We start from the raw sequence: 13,050 nt of genomic DNA on the forward strand, positions 1-13,050 counted from the left end.
ATATTAATATAGGCCTTAGGGTTAGGGAACTGACGGCTATGTTCGGGGTATACTTTTCTCAAAATACAACACCAGTTCAGGCTCAGCATTTAAAGTGAATTATTTAATGACGATGAGATGTTTCCCGGGTTAGCTAGCTATTTTATAGAATTAGTTATGGAATTTTAAAGAAAATAGAGAGGAAAATAGGTTAGATAGGAGGATAGCCCATATTCAAGTCTTAGCTTATATTTAATTTAAAGCGGTTTAGCGCGGGATATACCGAAAGTCTTAGCTTATATTTAATTTAATCAGGTATAGCGCGATAGCTACCCTAGAGCGAAGGCAGCGTATAAGAAAAATAATAAGTCTATATATAGCTAATCGCTTAATAAAAGATCACTTTTATTAATTATTTTCTTTATATCTTCGCTTTAAGTCTTACTTACTATCTTATATCTTTATCGCTAATAGGCGAGCGAGGGGGGTAATAGTATAAGATATAGATAGGTTTAGCTTAAGTATAGACGAAAAGTTTTAATATATGTGATATAACTATATAATCTTAGGTATTATATCCTTAAAAGAAAAGAAAATTAAAATTAAAGCTAAAAAACTATATATAATAGATAAGAGAGCTTTAATATATAAGGATATTACTATTATTATATATATTATAGCGCAATAATAATGCTTTATCTAGTTAATATAAGGTGCTCTATTAAGTCGTAATCTTATTAATCGTGGCTATTAAAAAAGCAATGTTTTTTTAAAGGTTATATAAGCTATAACTTAGTCCTCTAATGCGTAGTAAGGGAAATATAGGTATCTCGCGTAGCTAACTGTCACGGCCATGACATGGGCCAGGCGGGGAAGCATGGCAGAAAACACCCCCAACAAAGAGGGAGGAGGAACCCGCCCCCCCCCCCCCGCCGGCCCCGGACAGAACGAAAAGCGGCCGCCCCCCACAACACAACACCCACAAAAAGACGGCCGGAGGAGAAGATACCACAAAAAAAAAACACCCCCCCCTCTATTTTCTTTTTCCACCCCCCCCAACCAAAAAAAAAAAATCTCCACCCAAAAACAACAAAAAAAACACACAACCACACCCAACCTAACCTATTGCTCAGACTACGCCCAGCACTCTCTGCCAACATAAACCCTGCACGACCGGTTTATCCCTTGGGAAACACACGATCGTCACACGTTGATAGCTCTTGTTCAGTAGTGTACTGCATACTCTGAGCAATACTGTTACCATGGCACCCAACACTGGATCTCCTTCTACCCCTCGCAGCAAGCTGCCTGTCACCCCCAACAGGGACAGCCCGCGACCAAACCAGAGGAACCTAACATCCCGATGGACACTGATGACGATGGCGAAGAACACATCGTCCCGGCCTCACACGAAGATGAAGTCCGCAAACTCAGAAATAAGTACAACCACCTGAGCATCCAGCATAACAACCTCCTGGACGGCGCACGCAACAACGCCAGGATCACTCAGGAACGATTGGCCAGCATGGAGGCATCCATGAACGACATGCAGGAACGCTTCCGCCAAGCCATGGAACAGCAACAGCAGCAATACCAGCAAACAATCAACGAACAACAGAACCGGATCGACCGACTCACCACGCTCCAAGCCCAGCAAAATGACCTGGCACAACAGCAGGTTCACGATCTCGGCAACCTGACGTTCGAGCACACCGCCGCTGGTACTACCCACAAAGACATCGGCGAGATCATCAAACCCAAGGACCCAGAACCATTCAACGGACAGGCCACCCACGTCAGGACGTTTCTTACGTCCCTCAGAGCATACCAACGGTACTTTCCCACCAGGATGGCCAGTGCCGAAAGCAAGGTCCTACACGCCAGCAGATGCCTCACGGGTAACGCACTCACTTGGTTTGAACCCAAGCTGCGCGACTTTCTCGGGAATGAACCCACCGAGGAAACACAACTCCTTTTCGCCGAATACGAAAACTTTGAAGAAGCGATCAGACGCAACTTCGGAACCATCGATGAAGAACAACAGGCCACGCAGAAACTCAAGAACCTGCGACAGACAAAGGCCGCCTCGACCTACGCAGCCGAGTTCACACAAATCACCTCATTTCTCAATTGGGGAACAAGTGCCCTTCAGATTGCTTTCTACGAAGGACTCAAGGATGAGGTGAAGGACGAACTCTGCAAAACGGAAAAACCCGACAATCTCCAGGACTACATCGACATGACTATCAAGATCGACAACCGACAGTTTGAACGACGCATGGAAAAATCCAACAAAGGACGAATTTGGGGCAATAAGAACAACGCCAACCAATCTCGAAGGCGAGAACAGACCAGGGGCAACACCTCCTACGGGACCCACGCAGGACCTATGGAACTTGGAGCAGCCCAGAAGGACAGCAAGGACATTGAATGTTACTACTGCCACAAGAAGGGACACAAGGCAAATGAATGCCGAAAGAAGCAGCGGGATACGGAGGAGGGACGCTATCAACCAAGGCCACGACAACCCCTCCCAGAAGGTAAGAAACAGGTAAGATCCACCTGGGCAGATACCGAACCCCAGACGGCCATCCGCACCGTTAGAACACTCGGAATGGCTCGACAAGGATACGACAAAACCGGCATCCAACCAGATGAGCTGGACATGCCACACAGCCAAGTATACCTCTCAGAAAAACAGGCGGAAGGCAACTATATGATCAACAACATTACGAAGGAACGACTCCACGAACCAGTCAAACCTCAAAAGAACAACCGCTCGCACATTACAGAACACGTGGGATGGAAACCACTCCCAGAGCCCAACAAGGGAAGACAGCAACCAGGCAACTTGATGTCACAACGTACCATCGCCGTGACCAGACGCGCCGAACCCAAAATCGAAGAACCCACGACACCCCCTTCAGCACAACAACCATCGAACGAACAAGCCGACTTCCAAGAAGCCGCCGCAGAAGGATTTGACCACAAGAAATGGATTGTGGGATACGAAGAGAAGGAACAACTTTTGGTGCCCGCCACAGTCCACCGAAGGGACTGCCGACAAGATGACCCCACACGGTGCAACCATACCCTATGCCCTCGACACCAGATTGAGGCATCACGGGAATACGATGAAATCTGCGAACGACAAAAACAGACCAACACAGCAGACTGCCACGCAATGATTGGATTGCCAAGACAAGCAGTAGCAACATCAATCGAACAAGTTCGAGCACAAGGCTCGACAACTACAGAGAGAACTACGCCAGGAGCGCTCTAGGAAGCCCCGGAAAAGCGACAAAGAACTATGGGAGGAGGAAGACTACCCCCAACTGTACGACGAAAACAATAACAGGTACTGGAACAGCCTAAGGGAAAGGTACATCCAGACCGCACGAGAACATGTGGAAACGTCAGATGAGCAAGAAATTTGCATTCGAGCCTACCATCGGGAATTGGCCGAAAACCCTCGACATCCGGAAGCACCTTTCAATCCACGAGACGACGTAAGGACATACCCGACACACCAGGAGCATGCTAGCATCTCTTGGATGTCGTGCCAACACCATTGGTGCGAAACCCACCGAGAGGAGAAGCAAGAGCAAGATTGCTTCCCCGTCCCACTACCACATCAACCAAACCATAAACCCTACCTATGGTACGAAACGGAAGGGTACAAAGTGGTACACTGGTATGAATCCATCGGCGTCGCGAACGCGCGATATTCTTCAAAACTCTACCACGCCACTCAGGAGAAGAAACGGATCACTCACAAGATCGAGGACTGGCAAAAGACGATCAGCCAGGAAAACGAAGAAGACCCCGGAGCCGAACAAGAACGGCAGTACCAGGACTGGCTGCACAAAAAGGACGACACGCACGACTACGACGCCTGCGCAAACAGCGAGTGTGAATTTGATCACACAAACTACGCTCTGGCAATGTCAAAAACTAGACACCCCATCCGACACAGGGCGACGGGTGGATGAACAAGGGAATACATTACCCCAGAAGGCCCTCTACTCCACCACCGGAGTACACAGGCGACGATGCCTAGAACTGAAAGTACGAGTCAGAGGAGAATGGTTGAACGCTTTAGTGGACAGCGGAGCTGAGCAGAACTACTTCGACCCGACAACGGCGAATAGGCTCAGGCTACCATGGAGGTACAAACAGACGCCTTACTCGGTTGTCAACCTAGAAGGAACCCCTTTCGACTACAACAACGGTATCATCGACAGCGAGATTGATCACCTCAAAGTTTTCGTTGAAGGAAAGAACCAGGGCATTTCATTCGACGTTGTACCGAACAAGCAACATGATCTTGTACTCGGGTACCCATGGTTACAACGATTCAACCCACATTTTGACTGGAAGACTGGCCAAGTGCTCTCTTTCAACGATGAGACACCTTCCACAGCAAATGACGACTCAGAATACGACACGAGATCTCAAACTTCTACCGAAGGAACTGGAGAAGCCAGGCAGAGGCCAACACGAGACACCTCTCCACCCACAGGACAAGACACAAACATCAAAAAGGACGAAAACGACAGCGACAAAGGATGATCGCACGAGTCATGCAACAGTTTCATGAACTCGAAAAGGACCTAGCTCCACAAAAGAAACCACAGGATAACCCGGAAGAAGAAGAGCGACTCAAGAACATTCCATGGCAGTATCGCATCTACAAGAAACTCTTCGCGGAAGAACTCGAAACAGGCCTACCTGAGCATACACACTACGACCTAGAAATTGAGTTCATCGATGGGAAGCAACCCGGCTTCAGCAAACTCTACCCACTCAACGAAGCACAACTACCAGTGTTGAAGGAATACATCGAAGACATGATACGGAAAGGATATATCAGGGAAAGCAAGTCATCTGTCGGATACCCCGTCATGTTCGTTCCGAAGAAAAACGGAAAGCTCCGGCTTTGTGTCGACTTCCAGGATGCTCAACGCCATTACGGTCAAGGATCGCACACCGCTACCTCTCATCAGCGAATTGAAGGATCGGCTTTTGGCATGAAGTATTTCACAGCACTCGACCTCAAAGGAGCCTACAACCTTATTCGGATCAAAGAAGGACACGAATGGAAAACCGCTTTTCGTACTAAGTACGGACTATTCGAGTACCTCGTTATGCCCTTTGACTCACCAATGCACCTGCTGCATTCCAACGAATGATCAACAACGTGCTACGAGAACATCTGGACATATTCGTTGTATGTTACCTGGATGACATCCTCATCTTCTCCAAAACGGAGGAAGAACACACGGAACACGTCCACAAGGTACTGCAAACACTACAAGACGCCAAGTTGTTAGTGGAACCCGAGAAAAGCAAATTCCACGCCCCGGAAGTGGAATTCCTCGGACACATCATCTCTCACAACGAGATACGAATGGACCCCAAGAAGGTCTCAGCGGTCAAGGAATGGGAAGAACCAACGAACGTCAAGGAAGTACAAGCCTTCCTTGATTCGCCAATTACTACCGCAAGTTCCTCAAAGCCTTCGGACGGATAGCTGCACCATTGACGGAACTTACGAAGAAGGACAAGACCTTCGTATTTGGGAACAAAGCCAAGGACGCCTTCGACAAAATCAAGGAACTCATCCTGAGCGAACCAGTGCTCAAGATGTTCGACCCATCTCAACCAATCGAACTCGAAACCGACGCCTCGGACTTCGCCCTAGGCGCACAGATTGGACAACGAGACGACAAAGGACTCCTACACCCAATCGCATTCTACTCCCACAAGCTACATGGAGCGGAACTAAACTACCCCATCTACGACAAAGAATTCCTCGCAATCGTCAACGCCTTCAAAGAATTCAGGCACTATCTCCTAGGAAGCCAACACCAGATCAAGGTATATACGGACCACAAGAACATCACCCACTTCGCGAAAACACAAGAACTCAGCGGACGCCAACCCGGTACGCCGAATACCTCTCAGAATTCGACTACGTCATCATCCACGTCAAAGGAACGGAGAACGGCAGAGCCGATGCCATCAGCCGACGCCCTGACCTAGACACGGGAAGAACCAAGACAAAGGAACAACTCTTGCAGTTCACGCAGGAAGGACACCTCACACAACGAATCATTGCAACAACCTACACAGTGGAACAGGGCAATCCACTACTCACGAGAATCCTAGAATACAACCAACACCTCCCAGACAATGAGAAAACAGACAAACAACAAGTACCACAGGAACTACAACACGACCTCGTACGCGAAATACACAAACACCTGCTACACGGACACCAAGGAATCAATAAAACCCTAGAACGAGTCAAAACGACGTTTACTTTTCCTAATATGAAGAAAATTGTTTCAACCATCGCCAACCAATGCGACCTCTGCGCGAAAACCAAGGCACGACGCCACAAACCATACGGAAAACTACAACCACTCCCAGTTGCACAACAACCATGGGACTCAATCACTATGGATTTCATCACCAAACTACCCCTATCAGAAGAACCAGCCACTGGAAACTTCTACGATAGCATTCTCGTCATCGTGGACAGACTCACGAAATTCTCCTATTTCATACCTTATAGAGAAGCAACAACGGCCGAAGAATTCGCCTATCTCTTCTATTTCCACATTGCCAAAACACATGGACTACCACTCGAGATCATCACAGATCGAGGACCACCATTTGCATCAAAATTCTGGCAGAGCCTCACAGGATACTTGGGAATCAATCACAAACTCTCCACTGCATACCACAAGGAGACAGACGGACAAACGGAACGCATGAATCAAACACTGGAACAATACCTCCGATGCTATATCAACTACGAGCAAAACAACTGGGTTGAAAAGCTACCAGCTGCCCAGCTAGCCTACAACACAGCAACCAACGAAAGCACCAAGGTCACACCAGCATACGCCAATTTCGGGTTCACACCAGACATTTACCGACAATCCCGAGACGCCATCATCAACCCCAAGGCGATCCTCACCAGCGACCAATTACGAAACCTACATGAAGAAATGAAAACAGAACTCGAATTCGTCAGAAACAAAATGACGGCATACGCCAATAAGAAAAGAATCGAGGGACCGATCCTCTCGGAGGGAGACATGGTCTACCTCGCAACAAAAACATCGAAACAAAACGACAAAACAAAAACTCGACTACAAATACATCGGACCATACAAGATTAAGCAGAAAATTTCGAAACATAACTACGAACTGGACTTACCACCCAAGGTCAAGCTCCATCCAATCTTTCACATTTCATTACTCGAGCCAGCACAAGACACCATCCAGGTGAAAACAAATAAAGAACCAGACACAGAAATCGACGGACCAGAAGAATACATCGTAGAAGCCATCCTCGACATGAACAAAATCAATGGCAAAACAATGTATTTCATCAAATGGAAGGACTACCCTGACTCAGAAAACACATGGGAACCCCCAGAACACCTCACTGGTGCACAACGCCTTCTGAAGGACTTCCACCAACAACGCCAAGCACAGGCTCGTCAAGACCAACAGCGTTCCAATCAATCAAGTCAATGGCCCCAAAAGAATGCGCCTCCACAACAGCGGACGACTCCTCACGGAGCTCGCCCGATTCCTCCAAGGCACGTAAGCCGCGCTCAAAAGCCTCGTCACCACGCGCTTTGAGCAACCTCTTCTGCTTCCGAATGCGGGCAAGCTTAGCCATCGCCTCCTCCAAAGCAGCCTCTGCTTCAGCCTCCTCACCTTCCAGGCGTTTGCGCTCCCGGATATTTTTCGCAACTACAAGAAATCAGCCAAACCGCCGTGAAAAAGCACTGACACCCACTCACGGAAGGAAGCCACGCCGGCCCCATCGCACACAACCTTCGCATCAACACAATTGGAGCAACGGTTGGAACGATCGGAAACCACCTTACAGGACAGACCCTGGCGGAAACAACGAGTACAAGGCATGATTTCGGAACCAAAAGCCTCAATATAAGCAGAAAGACCCTGCGCTTCGGAAAGCTTTCGCAAAGAAGTACGCTTGAAACCCGGCCTGACATCACGTCAGCAAAAGGAAATTTTTACAAGTCAGAGTTACCCACCGACAACACTTGGCTGCTGAAACTGGTCTTGAGGACAAGACCAACGGGGAGGGAACCTCGTGTCACGGCCATGACATGGGCCAGGCGGGGAAGCATGGCAGAAAACACTCTGACTAAGCAGGACCGAGGAAACCGAACGTCGCTCCCATGGGTCCCAGGACCGAACGTTGAAAACGTCGGCCCTACCAATGGACCGAACCCAGAGAACGTCGGTCCAAGGATTGATCCCAAGTATATAGAACACGCTCATTGTACTTTCTTATGTACTAGCTACCTCAGCTATCAATACAACTTGGTTACACTCAATACCATTGAGCATATTACCAGACGTGACTTACAACCTATTGCTCAGACTACGCCCAGCACTCTCTGCCAACATAAACCCTGCACGACCGGTTTATCCCTTGGGAAACACACGATCGTCACACTCGTAATATCTCTTAAATTTAATAGAGTAGTAACTTTTATAGCTATTAAGGATTAAAAGATGATAGCGACTATTTAATCGCTTAGCTATGCACCGATTAAAGTGCTTTAGCCACTCGAGCCCGGTCTCGTTATTAGTCTAGCCATTTTAGGTCGTCGCAATAGTCCAATCGCCCGGGAGGTTGCTTTCTTGGTACTAGTTAGCGAGGTGATATTAGCCTGCACCGATGATAAACGGCGGGATCGCTTGGCCATCCGCATTAATCGCCTAAATAACTATAATTCATTCTCGGTTTCTAGGCTACACCGATTTTAGCTTTCTATGCTTATCTATGCCTATGATAACTATTCCACTGTTACATGCCCCAGTCACATAGGTCCCCCACGTGACGAATCTAGCTCTATAATGGCCAGATCCAGCAGCCATTAGATAGAGAATCAACTCAGATTAGATTACCTCTTATGTGCCTTCTTTGCATTGTGACTTATGTTTATTTTGACCTTATAGCTGCCAGAGTCAGCTATTCCCCCTTTGTTTTCAGCGATACAAAGGTCTCTTGCCAGAGCCAAGGGACCTATAACACGTGTATTTCCTAAGTGATAAACCGGCCGTACTGGGTTTATATTGGCAGAGAGTGCTAGGCGTAGTCTGAGCAAGGGGGTGTAGTCACGTCTAGTCATTTGCTTAAGGTATTGAGTGTAACCAAGTTGTATTGATAGCTAGGGTAGCCGGTATATGGGAAAGTGTAATGAGGGTGTTCTATATACTTGTGGTGCCTCGTCGCAGCGTGAGGTTCTTGGAGCGCGTCGCTCGAGGACCGTCGCCGCTCTAGGAGCGCTCTGCTCCCTTTTATGCGTCGCTCCTGTTGAACCGAAGCGGTCCTATTCATACGAGAATGTGCAGGGGATCCCGCAATGGGTTTTGACCAGACGAGCCTCGGAACCAGTTGAAGCAAAGTCACGTGACAAGACACATCTCAAATAGGAATAGCGCATAGCATCAGCCCAAAAGAGGGGCAAGAGTCAGTCAGAGACAATCAATCAAGCAATTCACTCAAGATCGGGTTCAACAGCTCCTAGCCCTGAGTGGTCTGAATAGTGTGGGTCCCTTATGGTCCTTTTTGGGGTTCTGCCTCATGATACCGCTTTTGTTAAACATGGGTCGTGACAGTGATAGAGCTGGCTTAAGCCGATAGCCGATAGGCATTTGCCGAATGCGCTTCGTAGTCTATTTTGTCGGCAATTGGGAGGATGGCCCAGAATGTTGCTGGCGCCGCGACCGGTAGCCGACGACGAATATCTGGAGTATTCAAAGTAGAGATCTCCCTGTTGCTAACAGACGGTATGTCGCCTGCTAGGGTCATCTTACGCGGCTGAGAACAACAGTAGCACTAGCAATCTTGCGACACCCACGACTGTTTCACACCACTATGGCCAAGCGGACTTGGGCTGATACGAAATTGGGAGACGCTGGGACAGGAGCAAGTGGCGGAGCGGTGATGCTACCAACGCCTGCAGTACGAAACCCCCTTTTGCAAGTGAATGAAGGGAACGTAAGGAGAGCTGAGAATTGATTGTAGCCCCTGACTCCTTCGAAGTCTGAGGACCAGAGCGAAGCATCGAATCACCAGAACCCCAACGACCTGAGTAGCTTTCGAAACGATGGCGCCCCATTTCCGTCGATATCAAGGAAGATCAAGGCCTGCGCCACATGCCGAAAACTCAAGGTATGCTGGGATTAATGACACAGGTTCATTATAGTTGACATTGAGGCTAGATTAGATGTCTGATGGATAGGAATGGCCCGCCCTGTCGCAGATGTGCAGCGCGCAACTTGGCCTGCGTCTTAAATAAGAGCTTGCAAACTATTATCGATGAGAAGTCACAGTACGTGTTACCGCAACTTTTCATCTCACCACTGCTTCTCCAAATGCTCACATTTTAGATAGGTTCTCTAAAGCCATAGTGCAGGACCTAGAGCAAGTCCACGGCGCTCTCAAAAGGGTACTGCAAGGGCTCGGCCTCAGAGAACTTCCTTCATTGCAATGTTTAGCAGCAGCCCGCAAGACAGAAGGCTCACTTCCGAGGGATAACCCGAGCAATGCCAGTAGCCACCAACCGCCGTCTCTCCCAGAAGACCATTATGGTCCGTCATGCGATAATTCTCCGATGACGACACCTGAGGATGAGGGCCTTCCCTATGTCCCTATCCACTCACTATACACTTTGACCAAGCTGAGCGCGCTGCGGTCGCCTGAAGACAACGAGGCTGGGCAGCGAGCTCGAACCATAGATGACTTCATCACTCGTGGGTCAATCGCTCTGGTGGATGCAGAAAGTCTCTTCACTCTGTACCGAGATCGTCTGGACCGCTATATATATAGCATTGGCTGTCGCTATCAGACACTTGAGGAGTTGAGGCGGAAGTCTCCTATTCTATCTGCGGCCATTCTTACGGTTGCAGCGCTTCATGATCCGAAGGCTGATCGCGCATATGGGGTATGCAGCTCTGAGTTTCGTCGCCTCATGGAGAAGTCTATGTTCGAGCGGTCAATTAATCGAGACTATCTTCGAGCCATGTGCGTAGCTTCGTACTGGCTAAGCGATATCTCTTGGATGCTCTCAGGATATGCTATTCGTCGAGCTGCTGAGTTACGCAATAGCTATCGCCAGGCTATCATGGCCTGCCGCCAGGAAGCAGCTGACTATGCGAGGCTCTGGTATGTCCTCTATATCTGCGACCAGCATCTCGCCACTCTATACGGACGGCCATCAATTATCCAGGAGGACTCATCAGATCAAGGATGGGGTTATTTTCTCGGGCCAGGTGTTGCGACTGATGAAGATAAGCGACTAATAGGTCAGGTGGCGCTAATGGGTATCTTAAGGAGCATCCAAGAGCTATTTGGTCATAATAAGGACGAGACGATTCCTCAGGAACATATTAACTATATTTCACATTTTCGCCGACAGCTTGATCAATGGTATGATCAATGGACCAAGGAATTGCCAGGTTTGTTTCGCCTTGATATACTAGCAAAGTCGATCTCTAACTGCCACCTTTACTAACCCTTAATAGAACACTGGCCGCAGTTAGGGTCATTTCCTCTCAAAGGAACAATACTACACTACAACTTTGCGCAGATTTACCTTTACTCTCATATCTTCCGTGGCCTATCCGGCGACGACCCTATCCCGGCGTACTTCTTCGACTTCGCGTTAAAAGCTGTCGCCGCAGCTGCAGCTGTCGTCGAGCTTACCATCGCAGACCCAGACATTGCGAAGGGTATCGCGGGCATGCCGTCGTATATGCATTCTATGACGGCATTCGCCAGTATGCTTCTTATCAAAGCGGCCATCAAACATGGAGGCAAACTTGTTGAGACGGAGCGAGTCTGTGACTTAATCACGAGTCTTATACGGCAGTTCCGATCTCAACCGGTTGGGAGATGGCACCTAGCGAACCTAATGGCTGGTGGTCTAGAACGAATGTTAGAGATGCTAAACACAGCGGACCCAAGGCAGGGCCACCCCTTGCCAAATGGACTTGTCGTTGGGGCGGGTACCAGTGATGAGATCAATGTGCGGGGGCAGATACTGGGTGCAGATGGCCTGTTCCCTGATTTACATGGAGGCCTTTTCTTCGACTATGACATGAGCGTTGGGTTGTCACACGTGTTCCAGCTCGATCCCGGGATGCTAAACATTGAGGGATCTGCTCTGCCGCTCTAAAGGTATGTGAATCTAGATTTTAGGACATGACAGCCTCCTTGAAAATAACGGTTTAGAGGTGTATAGAATGGCATCATTTATAAGGACATGAAGGCATTAATGGTAGCAGTCTTGTAGTATCAGGGGAGAGGAAACAGCAAACAATACTTGATTGTTGTACTGGACACCTTCTTGTCTAGAATTTCAGGCTCATCGATATCAGTATTGTCAACGGGCTCACAGCTTCGTTAACTCCGCACTGTAGACGCTAATCTATCTCGTGCCAGATGTTTGTTACTAGGCTAACTTAACTGAAAGAAATAGACATTTAACAAGCAAACGCTTAAGATTCCTAACAGCACTAACCGACTAATTCTGATCAAAGTTTGTAAATAATGCTATAGGAATAGGGGACAGACTGACAAATGTAGGGAGTTACAGGTAACAGATATCTTTAGGTTACACATTTAAAAAATGTATTCTCATATAGAGGTACAATCTATGCGAGCATATCTAGAGCAAAATCAGATAGTGGAAATTGCTTTTAAGTAGTGTTATAGCTATGATAAATAAGGGGAGCTTGAAGAAATCGGGTTATGTGTGGCGAGTTAATAATATGCGAGCTATATGAATTATATTAATAAGAGGTCGAGCTCCTAGTATCTACCTTATTACACGCATGCTACTTTCATAATAAGCTTATCCATTCTTCATCTTTAAAACTATGTTGTGCAGTGACAGCCCTGCTACTTTATAGTATAACTGTCAGACACGCAAATAATACGACAGTCAGGCACATGACAATTCAGGCCTAGATTCGGACCAGCGCTCCCTTCGTTTCAGTCGCCAG

General features: G+C 47.9%; 1 protein-coding gene across 1 annotated transcript; it reads left to right on the plus strand.

Moving 5' to 3' along the window:
- Positions 1 to 1,342: 1,342 nt before the first annotated feature.
- Positions 1,343 to 5,171, plus strand: LRP88_00034 (uncharacterized protein; the record flags this gene model as incomplete). The annotated part of the gene is made up of 4 exons (XM_083236754.1): positions 1,343 to 3,187; positions 3,237 to 3,891; positions 4,082 to 4,281; positions 4,572 to 5,171. 4 exons carry the CDS (start codon positions 1,343 to 1,345, stop codon positions 5,169 to 5,171), a joined length of 3,300 nt encoding a protein of 1,099 aa, XP_083107468.1.
- Positions 5,172 to 13,050: the final 7,879 nt, after the last annotated feature.

Source organism: Fusarium phalaenopsidis (assembly GCF_050370095.1).
Source record: "Fusarium phalaenopsidis strain FUZ10S chromosome Unknown contig_32270, whole genome shotgun sequence".
Lineage (NCBI taxonomy): Eukaryota > Fungi > Ascomycota > Sordariomycetes > Hypocreales > Nectriaceae > Fusarium > Fusarium phalaenopsidis.